This window comes from Acipenser ruthenus, chromosome 3 (assembly GCF_902713425.1).
Source record: "Acipenser ruthenus chromosome 3, fAciRut3.2 maternal haplotype, whole genome shotgun sequence".
In the NCBI taxonomy this organism is placed as follows: Eukaryota; Metazoa; Chordata; class Actinopteri; order Acipenseriformes; family Acipenseridae; genus Acipenser; species Acipenser ruthenus.
The window spans coordinates 97,656,383-97,670,490 of NC_081191.1; the positions used below are offsets into that span (position 1 = coordinate 97,656,383).

Genomic DNA, 14,108 nt, shown 5'->3' on the forward strand with positions numbered 1-14,108 from the left:
TTTAATCTACAGAGTACATCAAGATTAATCACATTATGTTTTGTTGATAGTGGCGACGCATCCATCAACGAACAAATCACTCTAAGAATTAATCAATTTAAGATTAGCAAATTACTACAAAACAAACTCAACTAATGTAAGGTAGCAAAACACCTTAAGAGAACTTGATTGACTTATCCCTGCACTCCGCCCCTGCAGTTCGGTGATTAGACCATCGGCACTGGGGGAGTGACTGCACAGCCTGGTGTATAAATATGCAAACGCATCATTCCGAGGCAGAACAGTCAGTAGCACTAGCATTGAGCTGAACTGTAAATCCTGGAGCTGTATAATAAATGAATCGGCTAACAACTTGAAACTTCATCCTTCATTTTCAGAACGGATTACCTAAATATACTGAGTGCAACGGATCCCCAGTTGTACTGAACTGACAATTTGAAAAAGGAAAAGTAACCAGTGTTCTACTCTACTTAATTTCCTCAGCCATTTTGACTGCACGCCTGGAGGCTATTTTTTCCTGTTGCTCCTTTACAAGTATACACGGCTTGCAAATTGGTTGCAACTTTGTGCCAGAGCAGTAAAGCGAGATGAGTCGCCTCTTTAAGATCTGATTGGACTGGGTTCGTTCTGAGGGCAGGAAGAAGTTGGCTGGGCTGCTTCTTCGTTGTTTCAACAACTGAAGAATACATTTAAAAAAACACCGAACTGTAAAGGATGGAGTGCTACCTGTTGGAGATTTACCTGCTTCTAGCGCTTGCTCTTCTGCAGCGATCGAGCTGCGCTACAGCGAAGGAACTGACCTGCCAGGAGGTATCCGTGCCTTTGTGTAAAGGAATCGGCTACAACTATACCTACATGCCTAACCAGTTTAACCACGACACACAGGATGAAGCTGGCTTGGAGGTACACCAGTTCTGGCCTCTGGTTGAGATCCAGTGTTCCCCGGACCTGAAGTTCTTCCTCTGCAGCATGTACACGCCGATCTGCCTGGAGGACTATAAGAAACCACTGCCGCCTTGCAGGAGCGTCTGCGAGAGAGCTAGAGCTGGGTGCGCACCTTTAATGCGGCAGTATGGCTTTGCTTGGCCAGATCGAATGAGATGTGACCGGTTGCCGGTGCAAGGCAACCCAGATACACTGTGCATGGACTACAATAGGACTGATTTAACTACTGCTTCGCCGTTCTTTCCCAAGCCGACTATTCACCCTGGCAAGCCATCAAGCCCGCACAAAAACAAAAATGGGATCCGACCTCCAGTACCGGGCAGCAAACACCGACCCCCGGTTACCCCCTGTGAGCCAGGGTGCCAATGCCGTGCGCCTATGGTAAAGATCACCAGCGAGCGGCACCCCCTATACAACAGGGTCAACACGGGTCAGATGCCGAACTGCGCAATACCATGCCACAACCCTTACTTCACCCACGACGAGAGAACTTTCACCGCTTTCTGGATTGGACTTTGGTCAGTGCTTTGTTTTGTTTCCACTTTTGCCACAGTCGCCACTTTCTTGATTGACATGGAAAGGTTCAAATACCCGGAGAGGCCGATCATCTTCCTGTCAGCTTGCTACATGTTTGTTTCTGTGGGCTACATCGTGAGGCTGATCGCCGGGCACGAGAAAGTAGCCTGCAACAGGGAGTACGAGGTGGAGCACATTCACTACGAGACCACGGGTCCCGCTCTGTGCACTGTTGTGTTTCTCTTGGTTTACTTCTTTGGCATGGCCAGCTCCATCTGGTGGGTCATACTGTCCCTGACTTGGTTCTTGGCTGCTGGAATGAAATGGGGCAACGAGGCCATAGCAAGTTATTCTCAGTATTTCCACCTGGCAGCTTGGCTGATCCCGAGCATCAAATCTATTGCTGTACTGGCACTCAGTTCTGTGGACGGTGACCCGGTGGCTGGGATCTGCTACGTTGGCAACCAAAACTTAGACAATCTCCGAGGCTTCGTGTTGGCGCCTTTGGTTATATACTTATTTATTGGGACAATGTTCCTCTTGGCGGGGTTCGTGTCTTTATTCAGGATCAGAAGCGTGATCAAGCAAGGGGGCACAAAAACGGACAAGTTAGAAAAGCTGATGATCAGGATTGGGATTTTTACAGTACTTTACACGGTGCCTGCAACAATTGTAGTCGCATGCTATTTTTACGAACAGCACAACAGACAGAGTTGGGAAATTACCCACAACTGTTCCTGCTTGGTAGAGAAGGACACAAAAAAGCCAGAATACGCTGTATTTATGTTAAAATACTTTATGTGCCTTTTGGTGGGCATCACCTCAGGAGTGTGGATCTGGTCGGGGAAAACTCTGGAGTCCTGGCGAGCTTTCACTACGCGGTGCTGTTGGGGAAGTAAAGGCACGAGCGGTTCCCTGTACAGTGATGCTAGCACGGGACTAACGTGGAGATCGGGTACTGCGAGTTCAGTGTCTTACCCCAAACAAATGCCACTATCCCAGGTTTGAGAAGACCTACGGACACTCAGTTGCCTAGAGATTCTCTCCTAGTTTATTCCAGTTAGCACAAGAATGAACTCCTGATAGCTTTTATTAGCCAGAAGTAGATGCGCCAGGTGGAACAATGCACCTGGCATAATTACTGCTAAATCTCCTATTTATATGCACAGGACCTCCAGTGGGTAACCATTTGGGAGGAAAGGGCAGTGCATTGTCTGTGCCCTGAAGGCAAGGCTGTCTTAAATATAAATGTCCCTAGCAGGATACAATTTAACGTTTATTGTTTAAGCTAAACATTTTACCAGGAAGGCGTAATTGACTGCAATCGTGTGTCAAAGCTGGTTTAAAATAAGCCTTAAAGTCTTAGTACCCAGGTATTATACGTGTTTTCTCGCCAAAAAAAGTGTTTATATAATTATTTGTATTGTGTACAAACTTGTAAATTGTGTATATATCCAAAGTTATAAAAAATATTGTAAATTCTGTATAAAATGTAGCTCTCACCATGTGATAGCAAAATATTTGACTTCTATTTTGACAATAAAAAAAACTTTTTGATAAAATAATACTTTTCAAGTTTTGCTTTTTACCTCTAACAAATATCACGTCAATAACATCATGATTATCTAAACGCAGCTGCTAAACTGCATAGATTACATTGGGGATGGTCTCATTGGGGCTGTTCTGTGGTGCGCGATTGTTTAAATTAGCTGTTTAACAGATGTATTTTTTAACGTGTATGTGTACAGAAAGTATTGTTTAGCTGTCAAACTGGTCTAATGTATTAGAGCAAGAGGACGTTGTTTGAATTAGGAGAATGACCTTAGTAATTGTTGAACTTTTTACCTGCTTGCCCAGTGGCTCAGTACATTTTTTTTTAAACGAGGGCTAAATCAATACAATCTGAAGGGAGCGGGGTCTTTTCAGCTGAACATCTTTGATCTTGCTTTTTGAAAAAAAAAAAACGTGATGTGAATTCTTATTTCCAAGCGCCCAGTTTCTCTTCTTAGCCCGATTGGCCACCACGGAGCTTTGGAAAGCTGTTGAATTAAAGCGGCATGGCGGGGGGACGCCAGGTTGTGTAGAAGACAGACTTGTAACACTATAGTGAACACGAGGGAAACGAGAGAACAGCCTTTTACACAGCTTTCAAGGTATTGTTGGTCAGCCTGCATGCACTGAGGCATGGATTAAACTGTTATTTAAACGCCATCCAGACACCTGAAGAAAGGGCGTTAAAAGATGCCCCCGGGCCACAACATATCTCAAGAGATAAGTAACTGTGTAGCCCACTGAGTGATTTAAAACCTATTGCTCGTCCATAGCCCAACCTGTGCAAAGACCATTAAAAGTTTAAAAATGTTTCACACATGCTTTCTGTAATTGTCTCACGTATAGTAGATAAAGGAAACACAATTACATACAAGGGCACTGATGATTTAGCGATATATGTTGCAAAAGACAATGGCCAGTTCCACAGAGCAGTTAGTCGCATACAAAAATGCACCTGCTGTTTATTGTAAAAATAAATAAATAAATAAATGAACAAACCAGGTACAAAACCAGAAAAAAATAGATTTATAGCATGAAAAAAAAATGCTACAAAGTTTCCCTCGGAATTATTTTATTCTATTTATTTATTTATTTATTTTGACCCAAGTAATCTAGAATCGGTTATGTTATGTTTGTTCTTGAGCTATGCTGTCATCGTTCAAAGTTTTCTTCTATGCCGTCACTGTATCGCTTTTCACGGGGCTGGCAAGACCTTTTATTCCAACTAATTCCGTTGCCCAATGAATAATTGTATTACCTATATTATTGTCAATAATAATGCCCCTTTATTTGTCTAGTCTTACCCAAAATGTAAAAATGTCACATTCTAAATGATATTGACGGTATGAACACGTTTGATGTGTTGTTATTTAGTAGAATAACTTGTGAAACTGTATTGGAGATAATGCAAGACATCAGTGAGTGTTTGATCTGTTTTCGCTATACAAAAATAACGAAGTTACATATTGTGCATTAGTACCAGAAAACAACGAGGACCCCAATTCTTCCTATCAACCGTAACGAATCCCTGTACTGGGCCTATTGAAGGTATGGAATCCAACAAAATCGTGTATTTAGATGGCTTTACTCATACACTTTAGGTGAGACCGGAGCCTTTTTTGTGACTTGTATAAAACTCAATATGCACAGCTTTCTGTCTAAAAAAAAACAAAACAAAAGATTTAAAGTTCTTTTTTGTGGGTTGAACAATGTGTGCATAATTATTATTATTAATTAATTAGTCATTTAGCAGACGCTTTTATCCAAAGCGACTTACAGAGACCTAGGGTGTGTGAACTATACATCAACAGCAACTGCTGCACCGTCATTTACAATAGGACCTCGGTTTTCCGTCTCATCCGAAATACTGTGGGTAATTCATTTGATTTAAATTTCCTGTAACTGACGCACAAAAATATATGTGGTCTAGTGTTGATAATCTACTCAATCATATCAAATTTGCATTTCCTATCACTACAGACAAACTAACTATAGGCTTTTCCAAAGCAATTAACTCACACACGAGGTGTTGATTAAATCATTAACTTAAATTCAACACCCCCGCCCACACCCAGACCAGACGCACTCTTAACACAAACGCAGTACTGCGCCGTTTTTCAGGCATTGCATCATTTGTATTGTTCTAGTTTAATATGGTTTTGTTTTGCATTTTAGATACCTTTCATTGGGTGTATTTCAATTCAAAGCCATAGTAAAAGGTACAGATGAAGGCTGAGGGAAGGAAGGCTGTAGACAACAACATGTTAACGAAAAGGGCTTGTACAGGAGGTCACTGGTTCAAATCTCGGCTCATGCACTGACTCACTGTGTGACGCTGAGCAAGGCACTTAACCTTTGTGTTCAGTCTTTCCGGTGAGAGGTTGTTGTACGTGACTCTGCAGCTAATGCATAGTTCACACACCTTAGTCTCTGTAAGTCGCTTTGGATAAAGGCGTCTGCTAAATAAGCAAATAATAATAACATAACCACTCTGTATTACAAGCACAATACATTGCTGCCATCTAGTGGTGATGTTAAGAATTAACGCGCTTAATACACAGCAGGTGTACACAATAGGGCATGACATTTGAGGTGTCTGTCAGTTCTGTCGCGAGTTTAAGGCAACACACAAGATTGTATGTTACATGTCATATATTAATTGTATTAACTTTAGTGTTGTAGTTAAACAAAAGGCACGTCTGTGAAGAAACTGCAACATGTATGTATTCACTAAATCCTATTTGAACTTTTCATGAGAAATACAACATGCATAAGCGTCAGGTTTTATTAAAGAAAATAAAAACAATTACAATCGGTCGTGTGTGTACTAGGTACTGTACGAATGCGGATTGTCATTGAAATATTTAAACTCGATCGTTATTATGACGTTTTTATAACACCGCTCTTTCTTGTTTAAACATGCATGAGACATCCCAGGTTACTTTCAATCTACACTGTAACTTCCTTCCGTTCGTCTTGCAGTCCACAGTGGTACATGAATACAAGTTCAATGATGACACCTTTTCCCTAATTGTTCGATTTTTTCTCCTTTTTTTCAAAATGTATCTTTAAAATCATAATAGGCTCAAACACTAATTTGATAGCCAAAGACTAATCATTTATTTTCATCAGATATAACAAAGTAGAAAGTCCTTTACAGCAGCTACCATTCGTTTTACATAAGCTAGTACGCTACCTTTTAAATTGACACCCTTGAAAATGTAGAGATGCGCCTCAATGCGCTGTTTCCTGGTTAAATACACAAATGGCCATCTAAAATAAATTGAAAATATAGTTGGGTTCATGAAATAGTCCATCGACATCCTTTTTATAATGTGTAGTGACTTTCTTGTGTTTGCTCATTGAGGTATAAATAGTTCGTCTTCTATCTATCTATCTATCGATGATGTTGTAGGTTCTAAACTTGAAATGCAGAAACACCAAGCCGACGTCTATTCTCTACAACCCGATAACTCAATCCATCAGAAGCCGTTTCCTGCTGTATTTGTCTGTTTTCTCACCTCCTCCACATCGACAGACTTTCTTAAGCAGGGTATTTAAGTAACAATGCACTGGTTCCTCCCGTATATGCTCCACTGTAACTACTAGAGAAAGCTATGAAACGGTCGCCAAATAATAGATTACTAATCGATTCCAATTATCTATGTCGGAGCCAGAACGCCGCTATAACCATTCACGTTGTTTAAAAACATATCACTTGTGACGAACAACTATTATTATTATTATTATTATTATTATTATTATTATTATTATTATTATTATTATTATTATTGTTGTTGTTGTTGTTGTTGCTGTATTTGTTTATTTTTTCAATGAACTGATGTCGAAGTATCCAAGCTCTAGTGTAGATGAATCTAGTCTAAGTACAGATTGAATCATTCACGGCAATGAATTCACACACAGGAGGCTGATTATAACTGACCTGCTTGCTTGCCACACCCCACGTATACACTGCACTGTGGAATGGCATACTGAGTCTAGGCGAACACAGAAATAAACCTAGCTTGGTTTCAGGTTTCATGTTTTCTCCTTATTAAATTGAGTCCTTGAACAAACATGATTGGATTTGGGTTATATATAAATACATTTTGTTTACAGAATAACATCTACAAATAACTTGTGTTCTTTTACTATTCATGCACTCATTTCACTTTTCTCCATTTAGTGTGCATTACACAGGGTATAGACGTCATTATAATATTTCGTTTAATAGTGTTAGATATATGATGTGTAAGGATATCATTTTGGATGTTTGTGAATGGGTGTGTTTGTAACTGAAACCATCCTTTTTTCTAGAGGATAAACTTAGGCAGTAACCCTAAAGCAATTAAAGCTTGGTTCCTTAAAAAGAATCATGTACTTAATGGGTTAAACGGACGCATCCTTGTGGTCTTTGAAACGTGTACACAGTCTCTGACTCAAGCTGATTGTGAAAACAAATGCTAACAGGTTATGTGTGCCAGACACACTTTGCTGAGTCCACTAGAGGGCGCCAAGGTGTTTAACTGTACTGTCATTAATATTATTACACAATTTTGTACTAATGTATTGTTTTCTTAAGAAGTTTATTTTACATTGAAGTCAATCGTTAAGGCTTCATATCCAGAGACACATTCTTGCAGACAGTGTTCCCTTGTTAAAGATACGTATTAGACAGTCAGATGCCATGATATTCTCAGTACAGTATCTGTTCCAATGGTATTTGCCAATGAACATAATGTCCAGATTGTGTCTGTATTATCAGATATCCTTATGTTTTTCCTGAGCTGCAACCCATTTGTACAATATTAATCTGCAGCTGCACCAGGAGTGTATCTGTTTTAACTTCTAGAATGACAAAGTGTGAAATGGGTTTAAAGAGGATATTGATGAGTTATCCTTCATATTTTAGTATAAATATTGAAAATGATAGTGGACTATGTGGACTATGTGCGTCTCTATGAAGTAAATATACAATTTTTAATGTAGGTATTTCAAAGATGCTAGCAGTTGAAAAAAAAAAACCTATGCAGTTCACTAAAGGATATCTGTTTCTCTACCTGCCTAAGAAATTGCATGCAGTGTAATTCAAAATCAAAATGCATGGCTGAAATCGTGGTGCACACAGGAAGGCTTCACCTTTCTTGAACATTGGAGCACTTTCTACAACAAGGACTATCTATACAGGTGGGACGGACTGCACTTAAACAGAAAGGGAACCAATCTACTCGGAGAAAGGATCCTTCAGGCGGTACAGAAGCATTTAAACTAGAAAGGAAGGGGGGAGAAAACAAAAAAACAGAAGGGAGACCACATCAAAACAAGGGCAACAACTCAGGTAAGACAGCCATTAAATGTATTTATCTTAATGCTAGAAGTCTCAGAAACAAAATGTTAGAACTTGAAGCTACTGCACTAACAAGTAACTACGATGTGATAGGTGTTACAGAAACTTGGTTGTCTGAGAGTGATGGAGACGAATATAATATTAGAGGGTACACACTGTATAGGAAAGACTGGCAGGACAGAAGAGGGGGAAGGGTAGCGCTATACATAAGAAATAGCCTTGAAGCCCAGGTGTTAAATCAGGACAAAGAAAACAATGCAGAATCAATATGGGTCAGAATAATGAACACAAATTCAAGGGGCATAATAATAGGAGCATGCTATAGACCACCAAATTCAGACGCTAAGCAATATAATCTGTTGTACAATGACATTCGAAATGCATGTAGAAAAGGAGAGGCCATACTAATGGGGGATTTCAACTTCCCCATACAAAATGGGAAAACCCGATGGGGGGCACGATGGACGAAATTGCAATGGTGGAAATGACAAATGTCTAAGAGACACAAATGGCAAAATCATAGATGAAGAAAAAAAAATAGCAAATATATTAAATGATTACTTTTCACAGGTTTTTACAAAGGAGGACCGGACAACATGCCCCACATGTCGACCTGTTCCTATCCAGTTTTAAATAAATAGCATAACAGAGGCAGAAGTGTTAAAGGGACTAGGAGCTCTTAAAATAAACAAATCCCCTGGGCCAGATGAGATCCTCCCAATAGTACTCAAAGAAATTAAAGAAGTTATTTACAAACCGCTAACCAAGATCATGCAACAGTCTCCTGACACAGGGGTTGTACCGACAGACTGGAAAATAGCAAACGTAATACCGATCCACAAAAAGGGAGACAAAACCGAACCAGGTAACTACAGACCAGTAAGCCTGACTTCTATTATATGTAAACTTATGGAAACTATAATAAGATCCAAAATGGAAAATTACCTATATGGTAACAATATCCTGGGAGACAGCCAGCATGGTTTTAGGAAAGGGAGAGCATGTCTAACTAACCTACTTGACTTTTTTGAGGATGCAACATTGAAAATGGATAACTGCAAAGCATACGACATGGTCTATTTAGATTTCCAGAAAGCTTTTGACAAAGTCCCGCATAAAAGATTAATTCTCAAACTGAACGCAGTAGGGATTCAAGGAAATGCATGCACATGGATTAGGGAGTGGTTAACAGGTAGAAAACAGAAAGTACTGATTAGAGGAGAAACCTCAAAATGGAGTGAGGTATTAGGTCCTCTGCTATTCCTAATCTACATTAATGATTTAGACTCTGGTATAGTAAGCAAACTCGTTAAATTTGCAGACGACACAAAAATAGGAGGAGTGGCAAACACTGTTGAAGCAGCAAAGGTCATTCAAAATGATCTAGACAGCATTCAAAATTGAGCAGACACATGGCAAATGAAATTTAATAGAGAAAAGTGTAAAGTATTGCATGCGGGCAATAAAAATGTGCATTATAAATATCATATGGGAGATAGTGAAATTGAAGAAGGGAACTATGAAAAAGACCTAGTAGTTTATGTTGACTCAGAAATGTCTTCATCTAGACAATGTGGGGAAGCTATAAAAAAGGCTAACAAGATGGTCGGATATATTGTGAGAAGTGTTGAATTTAAATCAAGGGAAGTAATGTTAAAACTCTACAATGCATTAGTAAGACCTCACCTAGAATATTGTGTTCAGTTCTGGTCACCTAGTTACAAAAAGGATATTGCTGCTCTAGAAAGAGTGCAAAGAAGAGCAACCAGAATTATCCCGGGTTTAAAAGGCATGTCATATGCAGACATGCTAAAAGAATTGAATCTATTCAGTCTTGAACAAAGAAGACTACGCGGCGATCTGATTCAAACATTCAAAATCCTAAAAGGTATAGACAATGTCGACCCAGGGGACTTCTTTGACCTGAAAAAAGAAACAAGGACCAGGGGTCACAAATGGAGATTAGATAAAGGGGCATTCAGAACAGAAAATAGGAGGCACTTTTTTACACAGAGAATTGTGAGGGTCTGGAACCAACTCCCCAGTAATGTTGTTGAAGCTGACACCCTGGGATCCTTCAAGAAGCTGCTTGATGAGATTCTGGGATCAATAAGCTACTAACAACCAAACGAGCAAGATGGGCTGAATGGCCTCCTCTCGTTTGTAAACTTTCTTATGTTCTTATGTTCTTATGTTCAACCCTGAACCAGCAGAGGGCGGAAAATATTAATTTATAATACAAAAACTGCACTGTGGCATAAATAAGTGGAATACAGAATATAATACGTCATAGTTAATCTTGTGTAAACTTGATTGTTCTTTTGTTATTGGCTGATGTTCTGTTCCTTGTATTTTACATTGGTTATCAAGGAAGTAAACTCATATATAACGTAACCAGTATACTGTGGTTGGACAGGAGTCTGGGGTCTAAGGCTCAAAGAGGTCAAACAGGCAATAGTCTTTTTAAGTGCCTAAGAAAATAAATACAAATTTGAGGTAACACTGCTGGTGTTCCTTTCTTACATTGATTCCCAGAGAGAAATCTGTGCTGTTTAATCTCACTGTTATAATATTGTGGGATGTGCTACATATCAAACAGAAAGAGGTTAAGATACAGATATGGCTGGGAACACAGGGGTGTAGAGCATATTTATAATTAGGGTAAAATTCCTCCACAGAATGTCAAACTTCACTTAAGAATAAGTAGGTTTGACCTTAAATTTTGAGCAATTTTCATACAGTCAGGGATGCGTGGGTTCACATCCTGGCTGTGCCAAGTCGCCGGTCTTCGCTGGGGATTCTGGAGGGAGCAATGCTCTTCCTCTCTACAGTGGACCCTGCCGGCCAGGTGTCTAGTGAGCTTAGGTGGACACCTGCAGGGCTGGCCTTTGTCCTGCAGAGGCCGGTAGCTGGCTGGCATTCGCTCTCGAGTTCCTGGGTGTAAAAGAGGGAAGCTGGCTCGGTCATGGGATTGGAGGACGTCCACTGAACCCTCCTGAGCTCTGTGGGGAATTGGTGTGGCAAACCTCTTACATTTTTTATTGGGATTTCGTTCATCTATTGGATAAAAACAGAAATAGCCATTACAGAACATTTTTTTTATTTTAACTCATCTCATTACTACACATTGTGTTTTTATGAGGAGTTATATAAATGTTGTACTGTAGCATCATTGTACTGTAGCTTCATTGTACTGTAGCACCGTTGTACTGTAGCACTGTTGTACTGTAGCATCGTTGTACTGTAGCACCGTTGTACTGTAGCACTGTTGTACTGTAGCACTGTTGTACTGTAGCATCATTGTAGTGTAGCATTGTTGTACTGTAGCACTGTTGTACTGTAGCATCGTTGTACTGTAGCACTGTTGTACTGTAGCATTGTTGTACTGTAGCATCGTTGTACTGTAACATCGTATTAATGTAGCACTGTTGTACTGTAGCACTGTTGTACTGTAGCACTGTTGTACTGTAGCATCGTTGTACTGTAGCACTGTTGTACTGTAGCATCGTTGTACTGTAGCACTGTTGTACTGTAGCATCGTTGTACTGTAGCATCGTTGTACTGTAGCACTGTTGTACTGTAGCATCGTTGTACTGTAGCACTGTTGTACTGTAGCATCGTTGTACTGTAGCATCGTTGTACTGTAGCACTGTTGTACTGTAGCATCATTGTAGTGTAGCATTGTTGTACTGTAGCATCGTTGTACTGTAGCACTGTTGTACTGTAGCATCGTTGTACTGTAGCACTGTTGTACTGTAGCACTGTTGTACTGTAGCATCATTGTAGTGTAGCATTGTTGTACTGTAGCATTGTTGTACTGTAGCACCGTTGTACTGTAGCACTGTTGTACTGTAGCACTGTTGTACTGTAGCATCATTGTAGTGTAGCATTGTTGTACTGTAGCACTGTTGTAATGTAGCATCGTTGTACTGTAGCACTGTTGTACTGTAGCATCGTTGTACTGTAGCACCGTTGTACTGTAGCACTGTTGTACTGTAGCACTGTTGTACTGTAGCATCATTGTAGTGTAGCATTGTTGTACTGTAGCACTGTTGTACTGTAGCATCGTTGTACTGTAGCACTGTTGTACTGTAGCATCGTTGTACTGTAGCACTGTTGTACTGTAGCATCATTGTACTGTAGCATCGTTGTACTGTAGCACTGTTGTACTGTAGCACTGTTGTACTGTAGCACTGTTGTACTGTAGCATCATTGTACTGTAGCATCGTTGTACTGTAGCACTGTTGTACTGTAGCATCGTTGTACTGTAGCACTGTTGTACTGTAGCACTGTTGTACTGTAGCATCATTGTACTGTAGCACTGTTGTACTGTAGCATCGTTGTACTGTAGCACTGTTGTACTGTAGCATCGTTGTACTGTAGCATCGTTGTACTGTAGCACTGTTGTACTGTAGCATCGTTGTACTGTAGCACTGTTGTACTGTAGCATCATTGTACTGTAGCATCGTTGTACTGTAGCACTGTTGTACTGTAGCACTGTTGTACTGTAGCATCGTTGTACTGTAGCACTGTTGTACTGTAGCACTGTTGTACTGTAGCATCATTGTACTGTAGCATCGTTGTACTGTAGCACTGTTGTACTGTAGCATCGTTGTACTGTAGCACCGTTGTACTGTAGCATTGTTGTACTGTAGCATCATTGTACTGTAGCACTGTTGTACTGTAGCATCGTTGTACTGTAGCACTGTTGTACTGTAGCATCGTTGTACTGTAGCACTGTTGTACTGTAGCATCGTTGTACTGTAGCACTGTTGTACTGTAGCATCGTTGTACTGTAGCACTGTTGTACTGTAGCATCGTTGTACTGTAGCATCATTGTACTGTAGCATCGTTGTACTGTAGCACTGTTGTACTGTAGCATCGTTGTACTGTAACATCGTATTAATGTAGCACTGTTGTACTGTAGCACTGTTGTACTGTAGCATCGTTGTACTGTAGCACTGTTGTACTGTAGCATCGTTGTACTATAGCACTGTTGTACTGTAGCATCATTGTACTGTAGCATCGTTGTACTGTAGCACTGTTGTACTGTAGCATCGTTGTACTGTAACATCGTATTAATGTAGCACTGTTGTACTGTAGCACTGTTGTACTGTAGCATCGTTGTACTGTAGCACTGTTGTACTGTAGCATCGTTGTACTGTAGCACTGTTGTACTGTAGCATCGTTGTACTGTAGCATCATTGTACTGTAGCATCGTTGTACTGTAGCACTGTTGTACTGTAGCATCGTTGTACTGTAACATCGTATTAATGTAGCACTGTTGTACTGTAGCACTGTTGTACTGTAGCATCGTTGTACTGTAGCACTGTTGTACTGTAGCATCGTTGTACTGTAGCATCATTGTACTGTAGCATCGTTGTACTGTAGCACTGTTGTACTGTAGCATCGTTGTACTGTAACATCGTATTAATGTAGCACTGTTGTACTGTAGCACTGTTGTACTGTAGCATCGTTGTACTGTAGCACTGTTGTACTGTAGCACTGTTGTACTGTAGCATCGTTGTACTATAGCACTGTTGTACTGTAGCATCATTGTACTGTAGCATCGTTGTACTGTAGCACTGTTGTACTGTAGCATCGTTGTACTGTAGCATCGTTGTACTGTAGCACTGTTGTACTGTAGCACTGTTGTACTGTAGCATCGTTGTACTGTAGCACTGTTGTACTGTAGCATCGTTGTACTGTAGCACTGTTGTACTGTAGCATCGTTGTACTGTAGCATCAT

General features: G+C 40.2%; 1 protein-coding gene across 1 annotated transcript; it reads left to right on the forward strand.

The window, feature by feature from the left end:
• Positions 1 to 293: 293 nt before the first annotated feature.
• LOC117435710 (frizzled-8-like) lies at positions 294 to 3,026 on the forward strand. Its single transcript, XM_034059079.3, has one exon. The coding sequence runs from the start codon at positions 715 to 717 to the stop codon at positions 2,467 to 2,469; it is 1,755 nt and encodes a 584-aa protein (XP_033914970.3). The 5' UTR covers positions 294 to 714; the 3' UTR covers positions 2,470 to 3,026.
• The last annotated feature ends 11,082 nt before the right edge of the window (positions 3,027 to 14,108 follow it).